This window comes from Rana temporaria, chromosome 7 (genome assembly GCF_905171775.1).
Source record: "Rana temporaria chromosome 7, aRanTem1.1, whole genome shotgun sequence".
NCBI lineage: Eukaryota > Metazoa > Chordata > Amphibia > Anura > Ranidae > Rana > Rana temporaria.
This window is the reverse complement of record NC_053495.1, coordinates 113,782,823-113,805,022: the sequence shown is the minus strand read 5'-3', so window position 1 is coordinate 113,805,022 and position 22,200 is coordinate 113,782,823. Positions and strand designations below refer to the sequence as shown.

At 40.2% G+C, this 22,200-nt stretch overlaps 1 protein-coding gene across 4 annotated transcripts in view; it reads right to left on the bottom strand.

The window, feature by feature from the left end:
- The window catches only part of GPSM2 (G protein signaling modulator 2), a 70,630-nt gene that overhangs the window by 22,446 nt on the left and 25,984 nt on the right, over positions 1–22,200 (bottom strand). The window contains exons 2-5 of one of the 4 annotated variants that reach the window (XM_040359849.1): positions 19,098–19,380; positions 8,228–8,449; positions 6,710–6,845; positions 1,412–1,554 (exon numbers count right to left, since the gene is read on the bottom strand). In XM_040359849.1, the coding sequence (XP_040215783.1) occupies positions 1,412–1,554; positions 6,710–6,845; positions 8,228–8,449; positions 19,098–19,159 (563 nt within the window). In that variant the 5' untranslated portion in view covers positions 19,160–19,380. Of the gene's footprint in view, positions 1–1,411; positions 1,555–6,709; positions 6,846–8,227; positions 8,450–10,152; positions 10,472–19,097; positions 19,613–22,200 lie in introns of those variants that run through there. The other 3 variants (XM_040359850.1, XM_040359851.1, XM_040359852.1) reach the window with 3 other exon arrangements.

Here is a 22,200-nt window from a genome sequence, read left to right as displayed (position 1 = left end):
TAAAAGGTGATATACTTGAATAAAAAACACAAGGAAAATGTGCCAAGGAACAGACCAGCTTCGGGTGCCAACATCGTGGGCGACCAGGACAGGTAAGTGTCCATATATTAAAAGTCAGCAGGTGCAGTATTTGTACCATTTTTCAACAGAACTCCGCTTTAAGAACAAATACGCCATGCTAACTTTGTGTGTCATTTGTTAAAGTAAATCACCTTTATCTGTAGGCACGGTTTGCATGAAGATCTTGCATTTGATAGTTTAAATATGTTAAAGTCAAATTAATGGGGTGTACTTTGACAAGACTGTATATAATACACAAACATAAAAAAAGCAAAGAAAAAAACCCACACTCTTATGCCGCGTACACACGATCATTTTTCGGGACGTTTTTCACCCTCTAGGAAAAAAAACGTTTTTTTTTTTCAACTTCATCATTAAAACGGCCTTGCCTACACACGATAGTGAGAAAAAAAATGCTCTAGCAAAGCGCGGTGACGTATAACACGTACGACGGCACTATAAAGGGGAAGTTCCATTCGGATGGCCCCACCTTTGGGCTGCTTTAGCTGATTTTGTGTTAGTAAAAGACAATTTGCGCTTTCCTGTCTGTTACAGCGTGATGAATGTGCTTACTCCATTATGAACGGTAGTTTTACCAGAAAGAGCGCTCCCGTCTCATAACTTGCTTCTGAGCATGTGCGTTTTTTTCACGTCGTTAAAGCCCACACGCGACCATTTTTTACAACCGGAAAAACGACATTGTTTAAAACGTTGTAAAAAAAAAATGTTCAAATATTTTTTTTTTTTTTTCGTTTTTCAGAACCCGAAAAATGCTCTGAAGCCCACACACGATCGTTTTAAATGACATTTTTAAAAAATTTTGTTTTTTACAACCCAAAAAATGATCGTGTGTACACAGCATTATTCTTCCATTTAAATGAGCCAAATACTAAATGTTTGCCTTATACACTCCTCTCCCAGACACTGCAGCTCACAGTGGGAGAGTTTCAGCAACAGAGGCAGTTCTGCCAATCCAGAAAACAGCATGCTGGACTAGGTGTGGCAGGTTGCTTACTGGCAAGCTACAGGTGACCATGCGGATCACCAATAACTATTTCAGTGTAGTGCAAGCAGACCCAGCCTAAATGGGAGTCACAACTTCTCTGAAAACAGGAAAAGAGCAGCATTGTTGCCACACCATCACAGGAAGCTGCATTAGGTGGACATCACTGGCAGGTTCAACAGATATTTGTCAGACTTTACAGCTGGACTAAGAAAACTAAGTGCAGATGCAGAAGGTTTTCCTTTTAGAAGGGAGGCCGTAGTTCTGCTTTACAAATTAACCATGGAGCTCATTTAGATTATTAGGTCCGCTATCCTCAAAAGCACAAAACATTTCCCGCCTACTTACTCATAAAAATCCACAGCCTTCTGTAGAGCCATTTTCACCTCCTCTGGAAACTCTCCAGGATCACGTGTCCCAATGCATGCCAAGCTTTTTCCCTTCGAGTGGTACACGTTTCCCAGGTTGTAAAGTGCTCTAGCTTCCCCAACCTGTTTGGGTAAGAAAATAATAATCAGGACAGATCAGCATTAAACAAGTTCAGAAGAAAAAAATAAATTTACGAACCCTTTGATATTGACCATAATGTAAAACAAACTTTTAAAACATCAATGCTTGAGTGCATTAAAACAAAGCAACAAGTGAATTAATTGACTGAATGGCTATTGCAATCTAGGAAATACTGCAAGTCTGCATAAATCGGAGTTCCGCCCCTTTAAAAATTAAGTCATCAGCTACACATACTGCAGCTGCTGAATTTTAACATTAGGACACTTACCTGTCCTAGAGTCCAGCAATGTCGGCACTGCAGCCGATGTCTACAGCGACTGGTCAGGGGCTGCTGCTGCCATTGCGGATGAGGGAACCCGGAGGTGTAGCATTTCGGCTTCATGGCCGGGTCCCTACTGCGCCCTCTCACTGGCCCGGTAGAAGGGAGGGAGAGGGAGGAGGAGATGCTGATGTAATTTGCCGCGGCCTGGTCTCCCGGAAGTGGGCACAGGTTACATGTTAAATAATAGTTACCACCGAAAAGTGCCAAATGTGGCACTCGAAGGGGGGGGGTGTGTGTGTTGGAATCAGAAAAGTGGAAGTTTCACATGTGGGTGAAACTTCCACTTTAAGTTAGTTAGTGTACCCACTGCAATAACTGTATCTTGAGATTTCCAGTGGTTATAGTAAAGAAGCAACCTCCTTTAAAATAATCACATTGTTGTTGCTTTGCAACCTGAAATGAAGACAGAAACTTTACAAACATGTTATACTTACCTGCTCTGTTGCAGTGAATTTGCACAGAGCAGCCCAGATCCTCCTCTTCTTAGGTCCTTTGGTGCTCCTGGCCCATCCCTCCTGTTCAGTGCCCCACAGCGAGCAATTTGCTCCCCGTGTCCATTCAGACACGGAGCCCCAACCCAGCTCCCTCTTTCTCGATTAGCTAGCTGACTGACATCAACGGGAGCCAATGGCACCATTGCCGTGTCTCAGCCAATCAGGAAGGAGAATCTGGCGGCTGAGACACTCGTGGACATCGCTGGACAGAGAGGGACCTTAGGTAAGCGTTATGGGGGCTGCTGCACACAGAAGGCTTTTTATCTTCATGCATAGAATGCATCAAGGATAAAACATTCTGCCTTTACAACCTCTTTAAGTCTGGGCTCTGACTAGGCCATGACCCTTTTCTCCTTTAACTGCTTGCCGACCAGCCGCAGTTATACCCCCTATTTTGTAAACGCTATAACTTTTGCGCAAACCAATCAATAAATGCTTATTGTGATTTTTTTTTACGAAAAATATGTAGAAGAATACGTATTGGCCTAAACTGAGGGGAAAAAAAATGTTTTTTTTATGTATTTTTGGGGGTTATTTATTATAGCAAAAAATATATTTTTTTTTCAAAATTGTCGATCTATATTTATTTATAGCGCAAAAACTAAGAACCGCAGAGGTCTTTGACCAGCAATAAGGTCTGGGGGTTAAGTGGTTAACCACTGTGTGGTCATTTTTGCTGTGTTTTTTGGGTCATTGCCATGTTGGAAGGTAAACCTTCTTCCCATTGACAACTTTCTGGCAGAGGGCAGCAGATTTTCCTCAAGAATTCAACAGTATTGTTCCCCATCCATTCTTCTATCCTGACAAGTGCTCCAGTCCCTGTTGCAGAGAAACATCTCTATGCTTTACCGTAAAAATTGTGTTATTTGGATGGTGAGCTGTATTGGATTTCCACCAGACATACTGTTTGGTGTGGAGGCCAAATAATACAATTTTAGTCTCATTTGACCATTCTGAGGCCATATGGTCAGATGAGACTAAAATGTTACTGAGTTTTTCTGATTTTATTTTTAATAAAACACGAATGTAGCCACCACATCGAAGTATTGGTAAGCCACAATTTATAGCTTAGCAAAGCTTTATAAATCTAAAACCTCAGAAGGGTCCAGGAAAAAAAAAAATAATTACAGGTAGCCTTTTCAACATTCTCTTTATTAAATAAAGTTGTATCCTCATCAATCTTAAAGTCCACATTATATGGGTCAGAGACAAATGTAATGATTAAATAATAATTTGAACTGAAATGTGTAACTACACTCCCGAAAATTCACAAATTTCTAGCTAAAAACATAACAGACTACAATAGAATTGGCAAGCTTTACACTGATCCAGTGGATAGCTAGCCTCTATATCCTAATGAGACAGAAACCATGTGCATTTATACTGTGCAAGTATGCAAGTATTGCATTAACGTGTATATACTGCGGCAGGTCGACTCGATTGCACGAAATGATGCACCTGTACGTCATTTCATGCAATAGCCACTGGGGGGCGAATGTGCGCCACCGGAGGCGCGATTGTGCGATGATTGGACAGAGGGAGAGCCAATCAGAGCGTCCGGTGCCCGATGTCCGCCAGCCACATTGTTCCTGAGAGAGGCAGAATGACGGTCACAAAGATGCAATAAGTTTACAATTTGAACTATTCTGTATGTTTTTGAAGCATCATATACCATTGAGATTACTTAGAATGTTCCTAAAGCTGTATACATTTTTTATACGGGTCTCATGTGGTTTATGCTATAATGTGCTAGTATGCACCGCATATTAGCACACTATGACAGACTTACCTGTGAATATAAGCTCTCCAGCGCAGAGTTGTCACTGCTTCACACGCATGGAAGCAACCATCATGGCATGCTACTCTTAGGCCCCGTACACACGACCGGATCTGTCTGCTGGGATTTATCCGTGGATCAGTTCCAGCGGACAGATCCGGTCGTGTGTAGGCCCGAGCGGACATTTCCCAGCGGATAAAAATCCAACCGACGGATTTCCAGCGGAAAAAATTTCTTAGCATGCTAAGAAATCTATCCGCTGGAATCCAGTCCCTCGGACTTATGCGGTCGTCTGTACAGACTTACCGGATAAGTCCGCCCGATCCCCATCCCTCGCATGCGTCGAAGTATTTACCTTCCAGGGTCGCGTACGTCGCCGCGATGGTGCGGCCACGTCACCGCAGATGTTTTCCGCTGGGATTTTGATCTGATGGTGTGTACAGCCATCAGATCAAAATCCGCCAGCGGACATATCCGATGGAAACGGTCCGGCGGACCGTTTTCATCGGATATCCGCTCGTCTGTACGAGGCCTTAGCGATTACGGTACAGGCATCATGCCATGAATGCACAGTGACAGCACATGTGGAAGTGACATCTCTATTTTACACAAAGCTGGTTTAGATGATTTGCAAAGTACCCACATGTAAGACTTATCAGCTTACTTTAAAGGGTTTGTAAAGGTTCTAAATAGGTTCCTTTAACTACTTCAGCCCCAGACCATTTCTCTGGTCAAAGACCAGGCCACTTTTTGCGATTCGGCACTGCGTCGCTTTAACTGACAATTGCGTGGTAGTGCGACGTGGCTCCCAAACAAAATTGGCGTCCTTTTTTTCCCCCCCACAAATAGAGCTTTCTTTTGGTGGTATTTGATCACCCTATCGGTTTTTATTTTTTTGCGCTATAAACAAAAATAGAGCGACAATTCTGAAAAAAAAAAAAAAAAAAAAAAATTCTATATTTTTTACTTTTTGCTATAGTAAATATCCCCAAAAGATATATACAACAAATATTTTTTCCTCAGTTTAGGCCGATACATATTCTTCTACAAATTTTTATCGTGACTGCGACATTATGGTGGACACTTTTGACACCATTTTGGGACCATTGTAATTTTTACAGCGATCAGTGCTATAAAAATGCATTGGTTACTGTAAAAATTACACTAGCAGTGAAGGGGTTTACCACTAGGTGGCGCTGTAGGGGTTAAGTGTGACCTGGTGAGTGATTATTACTACTGTAGGGGGGATGGGCTATGAGTGACATGACACCGATCTCTGCTCCGATTACACGGAGTGGAGATCAGTGTCATTTTCACTAGGCAGAGCGGGGAGATGCTTGTTTACATTAGCATATCCCCGCTCTATCTCTCCGTGAGACGATCACGGGACCCACGATCGGGCACCCAGCAGCCATCTTAAAGAAGACGTACCTGTACGCGCCATCCTGCCGATGTAAATAGCCATGCGGTGGTCCTTAAGCGGTTAAGCTAGTGCATTGTTGGTTCACTTACCTTTTCCTTTGATTTATTTTCTAAATGTTTTTTTTCCCCTTTGTCTAAATTTCTCACTTCCTGTTCCTCCTTAGTAAGCTGTTCTGGTTGACTAACCCCCGGCCAGAAAGGCTTGGATGATGGGGACAAGCTTACTGATGAGAAACAGGAAGTGAGAAATTCAGACAAAGAAAAAAATTATTTAGAAGGGAAATTGAAAAAAAAAGGTAAGTGAACCAACAATGCACTAGCTTAAAAGGAACCTATTTACAACCCCTTTAAAGGCAAAGTTAAAGCGGAGGTTCTATGGAATTTTTAAAAAGCCAGCAGCTACAAATACTGCAACTGCTGACTTTTAAAAAAAAAATGGACACTTACCTGTCCGGGTCACCCGCGTAGTCGGCAGCCGAAGCCAAGCTACCACTTGGCCCTCGGCTTCCCCCGCCGCCATCCTCGGTGAGGGAATCGGGAAGTGAAGCGCTGCAGCTTCACTGCCCGGTTCCCTACTGCACATGCGCGAGTTGCGCTGCGCCGTCCTCATTGGTCCCTGCTGTATTCTGGCAGCTGTATGTTTCTCAGAACACAGTGGAGGGGGGGGGGGGGATTGACGCGAAGGGTCGGGACTCCCGTGGGAGTCTATACCTGGAAGTGGTGCAAATACCTGTTTTATACAGGTATCTGCACCCCCTCCCCCCTGAAAGGTGCCAAATGCGACACATTTTGGGTGAACTTCCGCTTTAAAGTAATAACACTTTAATATAAACCCACACTGGTACTAATCCATTACTGTACAATGTCCTCCTCTAATATTTCCACAGATATCCCATTTTATATTTGTCTTCTAACAACTCCAGATACAACAAGCTGCTTTGTATCTGGGAATGCATGTAGATGCTCTGCAAGCTGATCTACATCATAAATAGAAAATGAGGGCCATGGTCAGAAGGATGCACCTAAGCAAACATGAAATGTGAGATAAGCCCAGCCACATATTCAGAAGGAAGGCAATGAAAATGCTACAGCAAAAAATTCTATCACATCATATAATATACCTTATCAAACAACTCTCTGGAAATGTCCAAGTGCCTCTCACAGCATAAAATTGCTTCATCAAAATTACCCAAGACTTTCAAAGTGTTTCCAAGGTTTCCACTGGCTTTGGCTTCCCCAAGTCTATCACCAATTGTTCTGCAAGATATAAAAAAATTAATATGCAATTTAAAACAATACATTTACAGAACACTCAAATTTTCTTTTATAATTATAAGCTCTACAAGCAAAGAGAAACAATGTATAGCTTCTGCAATTAATTTTTTTGTAGATATATAACACCTTAAGACCCGGTTCACACAGGGGCGACACGTCAGGCGGCTGAGTCGCATCTCATTGAATGCAATGGAACCGTTCTAATAGGAGCGACGCAAGTCGCTCCAACATAGAAAAAGGTTCCTGTACGACTTTGGGGCGGCTCGGGGCAACCTGCATTGACTTCTATACAGAAGTCGTTTTGCAAATCGCCTCTGAAGTCGTCCTCAGGACGACTTGCAGAGTCGCCCCCAAAGTCGTACCGCTGCTGTGTGAACCGATTCTAAAAGTGTTAGGACAGCCGGCCTCTTGAAGACTTCAACAAGCTAAATAATAATAATAATAATAATGGTGTGCCGTTGGTACCATCTGGTGGATCACAGCAGGACAGCGCTGGAATTGCTGGAAGGCAGAGTATGTAATTTCAGCTCAACCCGGCTGACAAGGTAAGATGGTGTTAGCTTTGATCCCAACACTGGGAGAGGTGGGAGTCTTTTTAAACACACTAAGGGGTTAATTTACTAAAGGCAAATCCTCTTTGCACTGCAAGTGCACTTGGAAGTGCAGTCACTCTAGATCTGAGGGGAAGCTCTGCTGATTTCTATCACCAATCACGTACAAACAAAAATGCTGTTTTTTTATTTTCCTTGCATGCCCCCTCAGATCTAGAGCGAGTGCACTTGCAGCGCAAAATGGACTTGCCTTTAGTAAACAAACCCCCAAGGCCCCATTTACACTTGAGCGAAGTGCCTTTAGTGAATTTTTCAGACCTTTTTATTTGTATGCATTTCAGGCTTGTGATATATTTCTTTTTGCCAATTTTAAGCCAATGGAAAGCTAGGCAAGAAAACGTGAAAATTCTGGTGCCCCCAGTGAAGTCTACTGGGGGTCTAAGCAAGCAATTCTAACCCAAAAGAAGCCAATGTACATTTAGGAAAGACAAGTTTCAAACAACATTAAGTGGCTAGAGCTGCAAATCGCTAATAGTATGAACAGCACTTTAAAAAGAGCAGGTAACCGTCCAAAAAACACATTTTGTCATAAATATAGGTGTGATTCTTTAACAGTGCATTCATTATTATTCTCCTCCTGTGTAGTAAAGTCTACAATTACTGTTCACATACAAGTTTGTAGTTAGGCTTCATCATGTATAGCCAACACTGATACCCAATAGTAATCCTAGAAAGCAGGCCATGCATTCCTTAGACAATTTTGCACCCTTTTATCTCCCAACATTTGCCATCTCACTCCTTTTTCGTATTTACCTTGCTAGTGTTAGATCATGATGGTGGTATTCCAATGCTCTGTTGTACTCATGCAGGTAGAAATATGCATTCCCCAGTTGACTGTATATGGCACTCAATGTTTTCAGGTCTTCGGTTCCCACCTGCACGGCCGCCTCAAAAAACGAAACTCCAGCCCGACAGTCTCCTGCCTTGCACAACCGTTCCCCTTCCAAAGCCAGCTCCAGACAGGACGCCTCCATTCTTAAGACACAATATTGTTTTTTATGAGACCAAGGAAAAGAAGGCATTTTCCAGGAGAATAAATCAGTACCTACGATGACCATTTGCCATGCACTAACATGGTCCCACATGCATGGGTTAAAAAAACTGTAATACTGGATTTGTCTAAGGATTTGAATGATTAATGATGTTTCAGCTGTGAAACAGCAGGGATCTTCACTTACAAAGGTCTCAGGGCATGAATTATTAAACAGGAGCAATGCCAACCAATCAACATTTCAGAAAGTAGAACAGAGTATTTGTAAAGGTCACATATACAATATATGCAGTGCATTTTATTTGGAACCCATCTCAAGCAATTCCCACACAATACAATGTCAAATACAGCCAATGCAATCCTGCAATATTTGTTTGCAATTCTCCCAATATGCAATCTCAAGAAATTCCAAAAAAAGAACTCTAGTTGCACACTTTTACCTACCGAAAAACTCCTTGTGTGACATATACCTTTCCAACTTAAAAAAAAACAAACAAACAAAAACAAACAAACTCATCCTGGTAACTTTTTTTTTTTTTAAGACAGAGCCCCAAAAACGTCTAAAGCCGTACACATGATCGAAATTTCCGATGGAATTTTCCGTCGGAATTCTGAAATTCTGATGAAGCCGACTTCCATCAGTCTTGCATACACACTGTCAGGCCTCGTACACACGACCGAGTTTCTCGGCAAAAACCAGCAAGAGACTTGCTGGGAGATATTTTTTTGCCGAGGAAACCGGTCGTGTGTACATTTTTGTTGAGGAAACTGTTGAGAAACTCGACGAGCCAAAAAAAGTTCTCAATTTCCTCTACAGGAATGGAGAAACTTGCCTTGTCGAGTTCCTCAACAGCCTAACAAGGAACTCAACGAGGAAAACGATGTGTTTCGCCCGTCGAGTTCCTCGGTCGTGTGTACGAGGCTTCAGACTAAATTCCAACTGTCCAAAACGTGGTGACGTAAAACACTACGACAAAAATGAATTTCAATACTTCCGAGAATGTGTCAACTTGATTCTGAGCATGCATGGGTTTTTTTCTCCGTCGGAGTTGCACACAGACGATAGGAATTTCCTATTGTCCCCCCCCACATCGGAAAATAAAACATGTTCCATTTCTAAACACAGATGGAAAACAGTCCAATGGGGCCCACACACGATCGAAATTTCCGATGAAAAGTCCATCAGACTTTTTTCAGCGAAAATTCCGATCGTGTGTACGCAGCATAAGAAGTGTGCTAAAATAAAATACGGGGATATTTTTAAATCATACTTCCCACTGTCATACTGTAGAGGGCTCATCTTTACAAACAGCTGCTAGAAAACAAGCTACTGTTTCTTTCAGATAAGAGGCATGTAATAGACGTAGCCAACATATCTATAGGTTTAGAATAGGAAACAAACATTTACTAAGAAACAAAACAAAACAAAAAAAGGAATCTACAGACTAAAAACTCTAGACGCCTTAATAACACACAAAAATGAATGTGTGATTTTTTTCAGAATAAAAACAAAAAACACTAAAGAATATTTAATGAGATGTATAAAAAACCAAGCGATCTACTTAACATAAAATAAACAGGTAACTGCCTTATTTAGAAACATATTGAATCTGATACAACACCAAAATGTGGGCGAATATATTTGAAGAACACAAAAAACACAAAGAAGACACATTGGATTTAATACCTTGGGGACTTTCTACAACCTAGGCAGAACGTCATGGCAGACATTCTCAGCACGGCGCTCTTGATATCTGCTTGGAGGGGTTAAAGCCAGAAAAAATCAAAAATCCAGTGGAAAAATCCATGCCTCTTTATGCAGGGAAGTCTTCAGGGAAAATCCCAAACAATGAAACTGTGAAAAGCTGCTCAGGGGATTTCATGGCGTGTACAATTGGGAAAAGGAGGAATGATTTTAAAAATATGCTTTGCCACTGGGAACTGGGCTCAGATTAAAAACACAACATGGGTAATCTCAGCTAATCTCCTACCAGGCTGTCTGCTCTGGTTACCGCATGTTAACTGACACTATTAATTAACATCAGTATGTGTTTTTTGCTTGATCATTTCTCAAGCTTGTATCATTACAAAGTTATTTTTTTTTTTATAACTTCTGCCAGCTTTGTGATCAGACCTGTAAGGCCTCATGCACACTGGACGTTAAAATAAAGTTATAAAAACGCCAGTAGCTTTGCAGCGAATTTTTCAACTTTTTTAGCGTTTTTTTTCCCCAATGGATCAAAAACTGTTAAAAACACTGATGAGTGACGTTTTTGAGCGTTTATCAGCGTTAGAGCGTTTTTTACAGCTGAAAAACGTCTCGGAACCCACTAGTTTTGGGGTTTTTTTTACTGCTCAAAAAACGCCACTGCCCAAAACTGCCGTGACAGCCTATGTGTGCATGGACACATAGGATAACATGGAAAGTTTATTGATTGTAGAAAAAAACGTCTACTGCCAAAAACAGCTGCTGTAAAAACGTCCAGTGTGCACAAGGCCTAAATCTTAACCACTTAACGACCGCCCACTGTATATATACGTCCTGTTTTTAAAGATGTATATCTCGGTAACGGCAGCAGCTGCTGCCACAACCAAGATATCCATCTTTAGTGTGAGCGGTCCTGTAAACGATAACGGCGGTCTCCGCGACGGATTCGCCGCAAGATCACCGTTATCGGTGGCGGGAGAGGGGCCCCCCTCCCGCCGCTTACCGGAGCCGTCGGTATTGGCGGAGTGGATCGGGTCCTGCTGCCTGCTGTGTGGGGATGCGAGTGAGGGCAAGATGGCCCCCACCCATCCCCATAGCATTGCTGGGCGGAAGTGATGTCAAAACGTCAGTCCCGCCCATGAGTCTTAAAGAGACATTTTTTTGTTGTCATTTTTTTTAAATGACAAAATTTCCATTTTTTTTTTTATATTTTTTGTATTCAAGTCTAAATATGAGATCCAAGGTCTTTTTGACCCCAGATCTCATATTTAAGAGGACCTGTCATGCTTTTTTCTATTACAAGGCATGTTTACAAATACGGTGTGACAAAAAGTATTGCAATGACCGCCATTTTATTCTCTAGGGTGTTAGAAAAAAATATATATAATGTTTGGGGGTTTGAAGTAATTTTCTAGCAAAAAAAAAAAAAAAAAAAAATGTTTTAGTCTTGTAAACACCAAATCTGAAAAACACCTTTCGTCCTTAAGTGGTTAACTTTTTCTGCAATACGTCACAAGCCATTTGCAGATATTCAGCTCTAGTTGGCTCAGACAGAATGAATGCCACATGGTGAACTAGTCAACTCTCCGTGCTCAATTCCTTTTTATCGACCTGATGAGACTGGAATTACACCAGTGTGATAAATACATGCTTTTCCAGTCAGTTTTCTAAAAAAGGTTAATGTCCCTTTTAACTATGCGAAAATACACAAATCAAGGAATAGGTTATACCAGTTTTTATAGGCCAACATTTTTTTTATATTGTTGAGCATTTTGTCTGAGTGCTGCTCTCCGTCTTATCTTAGTCAACATGTTAACGCTAAAAAAATAAAAAAGTCTCAGGGAATCTTGGCTAAGATTAATTCAAGTGTTAAAAATGAGAAAATGCTCTTTACATATTTGTTTTCAGTGGAAAGAATGCCACAGACAGCTAAAAATATCATTAGTCTCACGCTGCTTGCTCTGACAAGTGGCGCTGGACTCGGAACTATGCAGGCACCATCAGATTAGGGGAATCAATTGGCCACAGCTCAAGGAACCCCCAGCAACCTCTAAGGAACCTTGGCGGAAAATGGGTGATGTAGGCAGTTTTTCTAGAATCAGAAACGACGGTATATTTTACAGTGTTATCCGAACCTTAGTGTTTCCCAAACTGTAGTCAGCTGTGTGTGTGTTAAGCAAGTTAACGTTACCGTCCACTTTATAAAGCCAGTGACCTGTTCGAATACTGCCCACTCAATAACAGCTACAGAAATCCAAGAAGATTCAGAAATCAGTATATCATCACTGGAGGCCTTGCATATGTCCCACACATAAATACTGTGCCTTTCCAGTCACCAAGAGCGGAGCTGATCATTTTCAACAGTACACAATCTACATTGAGAACAGTGGTCTGTTATATGAGGTTAATCGTACCTACCATGACTTAACATGCTGAAAACTATCCGATTAGTTTGTAGAAACGTTATACTACAAGACAGAATATTCTATTCTTGGATTGGTTGCAGAGGGAATGATTTTTGGGCAATGTTGCAGCTCCTCTCCTTAAACTCGGAAAAGGGCACCAAGGGATGCAAGGTAATGACCATTCAGTATCAGGCGAAGCCCGAACACGGCTGCTTGCCACAATTATTCTATTTAGTTGTAATGCAGCAGTTTAAAGTAAAGTGTTTACATAACTGCTTCTATGAGTCCTTCTGCAATGCGATTCCATTCATTCTGCATGGCACCCCAGTGTGCGATTTGCAAAAATTGTGCATTTTTTGGCAGTGAATTGCCATGCTGCAGAACACATGCAATGACAAAGTGTGTTGGGGTGCAATTTAGAATGAAATTGCATCAATGTATGCAACATTCATTTCTGCACATTGTGGTAAATAAAGTGTAGTACCACAACACTATAATCTGACTGGGCCCCTTATAAGAGTTTGACAGGTGTAAGGTATGTGCACTAAAATACATCTTTTAAAGGCAGTGTGAATGAGAACATGGAAGAAACGACATTAAAAGCACTGCAATGGATTTAATATTAATGTTCAAGGCTATGAGTATTGTGAAGAGTAACGCACAATCTGCTCTTTGTAATGAGTACATAAAGTACCAAGTTTTATCAAACAAGTTGCCAACAGACCAGTCACATGTTTAAATTAAAAGCAAGCCATCTATTTTAGCAATTTTATTTGCATTTGTGACCCCAGATAATGCAGCCTAGGCTGTCAAGAAATACCGTTTACAACTTAAAACAAATCAGGGTGGATTTGATTTAAATCACTAGTAAAAAGGCTCAATTTAATTCAACTTGATTTAAATCAAAAAATTTAAAGAGCAACTGTCATCTGTCCAGCAGAGGCTCCTTCTCTGACCCGCTGTTGACTCACCGACAGTCTTATTAACTAGTGGGACGGCTGGTGATGCGGAAGTGATACACCAAGGTGAGGGATGTGGTGGCAGCAGGTGAGTGGATGCCCGCTAACAGGCTCTGCCATGATGGATCTGAAATGACAGGTGCTCTTTAAATGTAAGGACTCCTTCCTCCTGGTAGTTACAATCGTTAATATCTGCCAAAAAAAAAAAAGAAGGTTTCCCATTTAGAGTAAGCCGTCAGGTTAGTAAATATTCCTAAACTGGGTCTTTATGGCCTGCTGCCATTTTGCTTCTGAAGTTTCATTCGTTGACCATCACTGCAATAATGTAAAACTGAACGTAAAAGACGAAGGTTGAGTAGGTTATAGGGAACATCAAGAATTGTCAATTGTGCCTATACAGCAACACACCTTTAGTCTTGAAAATATAAAACTGCACTTTTTGGTTTATAAAGGTGCCTGGGCACTCCAGTGCCTACACATCTTATGTATATCTGCAGTGAGAGATGTGAGGCACTACTACATCCGACTGTCAGTTTTAGGAGATTGAGCGTTTAGGCTAAAAGAGAAATTTTGACAAAATTGCAGGTCCCTACATATGGTCTATTTTCTGCCCGTCACTGTGGGCATAATCCCAAATGGGCCTTCAGAGACTAGGTTCCATAGGGATGGACTACGGCACTGGACCTATATAAAACCCTACGGCTGAATACACGCAGCAAACAAAGTGCTAATGTGAGTGCCCAAATCAATATTACAGACTGTCCCCGTAGTGTAGGGTTTGAGTAAAATTCTCAAAGTTAGACTGAGGTTACTGTCCTTAAAGAGGAGCTTTAGCCATTTATTATTTTGGTCATTAAGAACAGGGCAGAAAAGAATTGTATATTTTTGTGTAAACCAGTCCCATCAATCCACCATGTAATGGGTATAAATTAGGCAGACATGTTAAAGTCCAGCACAGCCATAGCTGCCCCCAGATAAAGTGGAGAAAAAAAAAAAAAAAAAAAAAAAAAGGGGGGGGGGGGGGGGTTCGGGGGAGAACGAATATGCACATAGTGATAAGTGCAACCCATCAACTGGGAACGGCTTTAGGCACATTGGTTGCAATTATCCTAAACCCGATGAGTGCTGCAAAGAAGCAGCTAGAGGGCCGCATGCGGCCTATAAAATAACAGTGATATTCCTGATCTAGAGCTCATTACCAAATGGCAAACATGTCACAAAGAAACAGCACTGAAAATCATAAAAGTTTTTAAGGCAAGTCTAGCACTCTGAATTGTTACAATTGCATTTCACTTTGCATACAAAGTTTATAGGTGTTAATACAAAAATAGGCAGTTTTCGGTCACTCACACTGTACCACAGCATTCATCACACTTTGTTACTTTGTAACACTATAGATACAATCTTACAAAGCAGCTGATAAGCAATTTTAGTGCTCTAACAAGTGCAACTATAATGGCTGTACTTATAGGATAACTAAACCCGGCAACAACAAAAAAAAAACATATAATACAATGCAGCTTAACAGTCCTTAGATGTGGTAGCTGCATTCATTTCTTATTTTTTTATGTTATTTGGAGAACAATAAAGTACAGTGTGTTCACAGCGTCTCCCCGCAGGGATGTAGTCCCAAGGGAGGGGACGAGCACACTGACTAACCCCTGGCCAGAACGGCTCAGATGATGGGGTAAGCTTACTGAGGAGGAACAGGAAGTGAGAAATTCAGACAAAGAAAACATTTTTTAGAAGGGAAATTGAAGGAAAAGGTTAGTGAACCAACAATGCACTAGGTTAAAAAGGAACCCATTTAGAAAAAAAAAAAAAAAACACAACACCTTTACAACCCCTTTAAGGCTTAATTCACACCTGAGCATTTCAAAGTCGCTCGTTTTTACCACGATTTTTGCACAGGTCAAATGGTCACCAATGTAAAAAGCAGAAAAGCGCTTGTAATCTGCCCCAAAGCAGCTCGTGTTCTTAGAGCTTAACCACTTCCCGCGGGCCCAACGACTTTTTACGGGCGCAATGTGGATCTTAATTGGCGGGAGGCAGTCTATATACGGCCTCCCGCCCCTGGGGGGCGCGCAAGCCTGCCGCGTCACTCAGGTGCCAATGTGCGTGCCTGGCGGCCACAATGTTCGCCAGGCACCTGCGATCGGCAGTCACAGGGACATGGATCTCTGTATGTAAACACAGAGATCCACGTCTTGTCAGGGAGAGGAGACCGATGGTGTGTCCCTTGTATATAGGGATAACCATCGGTCACCTCCTCCAGTCACTCCCCTCCCCCCACAGTTAGAAACACTATGCAGGGCACACATTAACCCCTTCCTCGCCCCCTAGTGTTAACCCCTTCCCTGACAGTCACATTTATACAGTAATCAGTGCATATTTATAGCACTGTTCGCTGTATAAATGTGAATGGTCCGAAAAATGTGTCAAGTGTCCACCGTAATATCAGTCGTGACAAAAATCGCAGATAGCCGCCATTACTAGTAAAAAAATAATATAAAAAATACATAATTCTATCCCCTATTTTGTAGGCGCTATAACTTTTGCACAAACCAATCACTACAAGCTTATTGCGATTTTTTTTTTTTAACCAAAAATATGTAGAAGAATACGTATCAGCCTAAACTGAGAAAAAAAAATATGTTTTTAATTGGATATTTATTATAGCAACAAGTGAAAAAAATTGTGTTTTTTTTCACAATTGTCGCTCTATTTTTGTTTATATCGCAAAAAATAAAAACCGCAGGTGAGATCAAATACCGCCAAAAGAAAGCTCTATTTGTGGAGAAAAAAAACAAACAAAAACACATCAATTTTGTTTGGGAGCCACGTCGCACGACCGCGCAATTGTCATTCAAAGCGTGACAGTGCTGAAAGCTGAAATTTCGCCTGGGCAGGAAGGGGGTATATGTGCCCAGTAAGCAAGTGGTTAAGGCATTTTCCAGGCGCTTTGCTTCAGGTGACATTAAAATGAGTGGGATTTTGCTTTTTGAGCATTTTCAGCTCATAAAACTGAATGCAGCCTAAAACTAATATTAAAGTTATTTGTTGCTGCTGGTGTCCTGTCATTGAGGAGCAACCGTGGAAATTTCTCCACTGTAAGGAAAATTCCCACCATAGGCATTGCCTAAACATTTGTGCCCTTCTGAATACGTTCCCCTCACCACCTGCTTTCATGACAACTCTAGATTTTTGGACTTGCCTTCAATTTACATCTCAGTACCAAAAGTCACCAAAGCAAATAGAGGGATGCATCTCCCCAGCATGGACAGAGATGGCAATACAAACTTGCCAGAGGGACTAACCCTTCCCCACTAGATCCAAAAACCATATCATTTTTCTTTTCTTCCTATTACATACCCTTTTAAAACAAGTCATTGGCGTACCTCTCATAGTAGGTACCAGTTAATGGGCAAGTTCAAGCTAGATGTGCTATGCATTAGAAATAGTGGTGAAAATAGCCATATGGTTCACATGTCAACAGAAAGGCACGTGTGAAATATTTCCAAAAGCGCATATATTTAAAACACACTACCTTGAGTGAAGGTAGACACTTCAAAGACATCTTTGCTGGGATAAGTGCAGCTCAAGATATCTAGAAGTCATTTATGGCTTCAATCAGTTTCCCACACCTACAACCTTTGTATAAAGTCCCAAACCTCTAGGTCACCTAAATATATCTCTCTCTCTCTCTCAAAAATAAAATTCCTATTTACAAAAGAAAATGTTAATTGAGCCATTAATTACTAAAAACTAACAGTTAAAAAAAAAAAAAAAAAAATTACACACACACACCTTCCATAAAACATTTGTAGACCAAATAAGTTAAACAAAAATAAATAAATAGTAGGGTTGCAACTAACGATTATTTTCATAATCGATTAGTTGGCCGATTATTGTTTCGATTAAATCGGATAATAGCATAGAAAAAAAAAAAGATAATTAGCATTAATTTTTTTTTGGGGCAATTTGTTGTTGGGCAGATTACAAAACACAAATTGCCGCAAAAACACATTACATGCTTTTCTGCAACTTCTCCATTGAAGTATATTGAACCAAAAAAAAAATGGCACCGTTTTGCGTTAAAAAGTCCTTGCCCTTTCCAAATACGCAGAAGCTGAAAACAAATCATGGATGTGAATGTGTCCCATAGGAAAAAATGTAAATTAACTGTAGTGTGTTTCTGCAAAAAGCACCAAAAAACAGAGGTGTGAACCCAGGCCTGAGATGTTTAGTAACATAACGGGGCTAAAAAAAAAACTAAAATAAGTACAAATAATTGCTACTGTAAGGGGTTCATTTTTTTACTGTGGGACAGTGAAAGTAATATTTACAGTAGTGATTTGCTTTTTTGTACTATAAAGGGCTAATTTTAGTTTTTTTAACCCCATTATGTTACTGGCCGATTAATCGATTACAATTTTCACAATCGATTAATTTAATAATCAATTAGTTGTCGATTAATCGATTAGTTGTTTCGGCCCTAATAAATAGAATGTGCGATTACCAGATATACTGGAATGAATTAACCAAGCTTTTAAAATATAGAAAATATTTTAAAATGTAGCTGGATATTTAAAAAAACAAATACAGTTTTTGTATGGGAGCGTCGTTACCCTCATTGTTCCTATATGGGGTCCGGTTGTACCGTGTCTGATGCTTCTGATTTTATGTGGGGTTATGCTACTCTTTCCTACATGTACTGGAAATGAACATTCTTTCATTTAAAAAAAATAAAATATATAATAATAATAAAAAAAGTAGATGTAGGTGAATTCTGAGCCATTTGGACACTTGAAACTAAAACAAATACATATAGCAAAGGCAACACACAAAAATGAGCTCACAAGTATTCAATACATTTAGGCTTCATTTCCACTGGCGTTTTTACAGCCACTTTTCTGAGCGTTTTTTACAGCTTAAAAACGCCTGTCCATGTTATTCTATGGCATCATGCCCACATAGACGTTTTTGAGCTGCAAATGGCATAGGCTTTTTTGAGCTGTAAAAAAAACGCAGGACCAGGGCGTTCTGAAGCTCCAGAGTAGAGCTGTAAAAACGCCAGACGTTAAAAAACGCTCAAAAACACGCAAAAACGCGACCGCAGCATTTTTAAAGCTGCAGCTCACAAAAAAAAATATATTTTTTTTTTTTACAAAATAAACATGGACAGGCGTTTTTAAGCTGTAAAAAAGCCTAACAACAGTGGCTGTAAAAACACCAGTGGAAATGAAGCCTTAGTATGACTGCATGCACATGCCATTATTGACATCAACCCTTCAACAAGAAAAATGTATGAGGGAAAAAAAACAAAAACAAAACAAAAAAAAAAAATACATAATAAAAATACAAAAACTTCAACATAGGAAATAAAAGTAAGGAAAGCATACAAGTGGGTAAATATGATATAGACTGCAAATAAATAGAATTGGAATAAAACAAAAAATAACTTGATTATAAAACCCTCAAAAAGAAGATTTTATTTTACATATACAAATTACTTGTACAACTATAACTACATCTACAAAAGCACAAAATACTTTCTTACCTGTAGCGAACATGAAAGCTAGGGTCTTCACGCATGCTTATTAAACCTTCAGTCCCCTCCATCAAGATGCATTCTCAAAACCATTAAATTGGAAATTAGAATAATAACTATTCACTGTTTTGGGTTTGCACCAAGACGTTTTTCCTCTGCCACCGAGAAATAGTTCCAAAGTACAAAATGTCAGGTATTTAACGCACCCAGATCTTCATTTACTTAGGTGTAAAATGCTGCCCACACCGGTCCCTGGTTCTTGAACCCTTTTCGGATCCATTCGGTTTCTGCTCTGTAGAAGGAACACAAGATGCTTGGCTTGAGGATTCACGTTTGTCTTTCCATCAACAGACCATAGCAGCCCTCAGAGTGGAAAAAGCAAAGTGATCCATGCTGACTGAGCAGTCAATGACTTGGAGAGACATGTGTCGCACAGTAGCTATGGTGACAAAGGCAAGCAGGATTCTGGGATGCCAAGAGAATCATTTTCAGCAGAGGTAGCATGCTGGCCAAGTTTTAAAGAGGTGTCAGATTGCATCAAAGCTCTTTAGAATCACCTTAGCTGTGGATTATATAATTAACGATGATGTCATAATGCATAGAAGCAAGCACCCAGCATCAAGAAAGCCGATTACTAGCAATTCAAGAGCGCAGCAATAACAAAACGCTCATTGTACATTAGATTGCTGAAATCTGATCAATGTGGAGGAAAGATTGAAAGGTAGTGACAGACATACAGCCAAATACTTCATTTTTAATGCTGATTACCAGTCACAGAATATATGTGTGTGTGTGTGTATATAATATATATATATATATATATATATATATATATATATATATATATATATATATATATATATATATATATATATATATATATATATATATATATATATATATTGTGCACTTTACAGAAGCTGTGCATGTCTGCAATCTAGTGCACGACATATGTAAATAACCTGTCACTCAAGCAAGGACTTTGGTCTTTATCTGGAAGCCGGTTTTATTTCACTGAACAATAAAAAGAGGATTGCTCAGAACTGGATTAACTCTGTGTGGCAAGACTGGGCACAGATGATAGTAAATTGTATTCTCTACATTGTGACATAAAAAAAAAAAAAAAACAACAACATTTTTTGGGGTTTACATCCAATTTTATGTATTTTTTCTTACATATGTATTGTAAAGTTTACAGATTTTGTTAATCAAAACATATTATTGAGATGAATCTTACCAGTCTACCAAACACTTTAAAGCAAAAGATAAGATAGTCATCCTATACAAAAATTACAATGTTGCTTGTCGGGAAGGTTTTTTTGAGAGATAATTACAGTAGAATCGAATGTAATTATCTCTAATGATTAGATCAGTGTTTCTCAACTCCAGTCCTCGGGGCGCACCAACAGGTCTTGTTTTCAGGCTTGCCATTATTGTGCACAGGTGATTTTATCAGTTTCACTGCCTTAGTAATTACCACAGCAGTTTGATCTGAGGGAAATCCTGAAAACATGACCTGTTGGTGCGCCCCGAGGACTGGAGTTGAGAAACACTGGATTAGATAAATGGTGTTCACTTGCCTCATCCTCCTCATATATTCCTTCCCTGCTTATTCTGGGCTTTCCCAATAACCAATAGGGATTAGCAGTGGGCATGCAAGCGCCAACACTACCAAGAGGTTTTGAAATTATTCCAATCAGAAGGACCAAGGATTCAGTTGCAGTAGCAGGGCTGCAGGTATGTGCTGGAGATGGGCTTTAAAGTGACATTTCAAAGAGAATTGAGAGATATAAAAAAATAAACCATACTCACCTATTTGGAGTAAGCGTCGATCCGATGCTGCATCTGTGCCCCGCCGCTTTCAAGACCAAGAATGGAGGAATCAATGACCGCTGCTCCTTCAGTGCCAGACTGTGCAGGGGGTGGGAGAGGCTGGCTCAGGCTTTCAGAAGGCTGATTGGTGGATCCTGACATTAAAGTTGGGATCGCTCCAGACTTTGGACCGTCTCAGTGACATCAGCCGACAGCGGGCTTTAGCCCATTGTCAGCTAAATACGTGTCACAAGAGTGCACTTGTGATCCCCAGGAGAAGCAAAGTCAAAGGCCCTACTTCTCCTTTACAGACTACAGGAAATATTCTGCATTTCAAGCACCTACCGTCTCCCATCAGCTACCTCCACCCCTCAAAGCCAGGGCTGTGGAGTCGGTAGATAAATGTTCCGACTCCTCAGTTTTATGTACTTCCGACTCCTCTGTATTAACCACTTAAGCCCCGGACCAATATGCTGGCTAAAAACCCAAGGGGTTTTTACAGTTCGGGACTGCGTCGCTTTAACAGACAATTGCGCGGTCGTGCGACGTGGCTCCCAAACAAAATTGGCGTCCTTTTTTCCCCACAAATGGAGCTTTCTTTTGGTGGTATTTGATCACCTCTGCGGTTTTTATTTTTTGCGCTATAAACAAAAATAGAGCGACAATTTTGAAAAAAATTCAATATTTTTTACTTTTTGCTGTAATAAATATCCCCCAAAAACACACATACACACACACATATATATATATATATATATATATATATATATATATATATATATATATATATATATATATATATATATATATATATATATATATATATATAAATTTCCCTCAGTTTAGGCCGATACGTATTCTTCTACCTATTTTTGTTTAAAAAAAAAATAAAAAAAAAAAATCGCAATAATTGTTTATCGGTTGGTTTGCGCAAAATTTATAGCGTTTAAAAAATAGGGGATAGTTTTTTTGCATTTTTATTTTTTTTACTAGTAATGGCGGCGATCAGCGATTTTTTTCGTGACTGCGACATTATGGCGGACACTTCGGACAATTTTGACACATTTTTGGGACCATTGTCATTTTCACAATAAACAATGCAATTTAAATGCATTGTTTATTGTGAAAATGACAGTTGCAGTTTGGGAGTTAAACACAGGGGGCGCTGTAACATTTAGGGATCACTGTGTATGTGTTTACTAGTGTAGGGGGGTGTGGCTGTAGGAATGACGTCATCGTTCGAGTCTACCCTATAAAGGGGGATCACCCGATCGATGCGCCGCCACAGTGAAGCACGGGG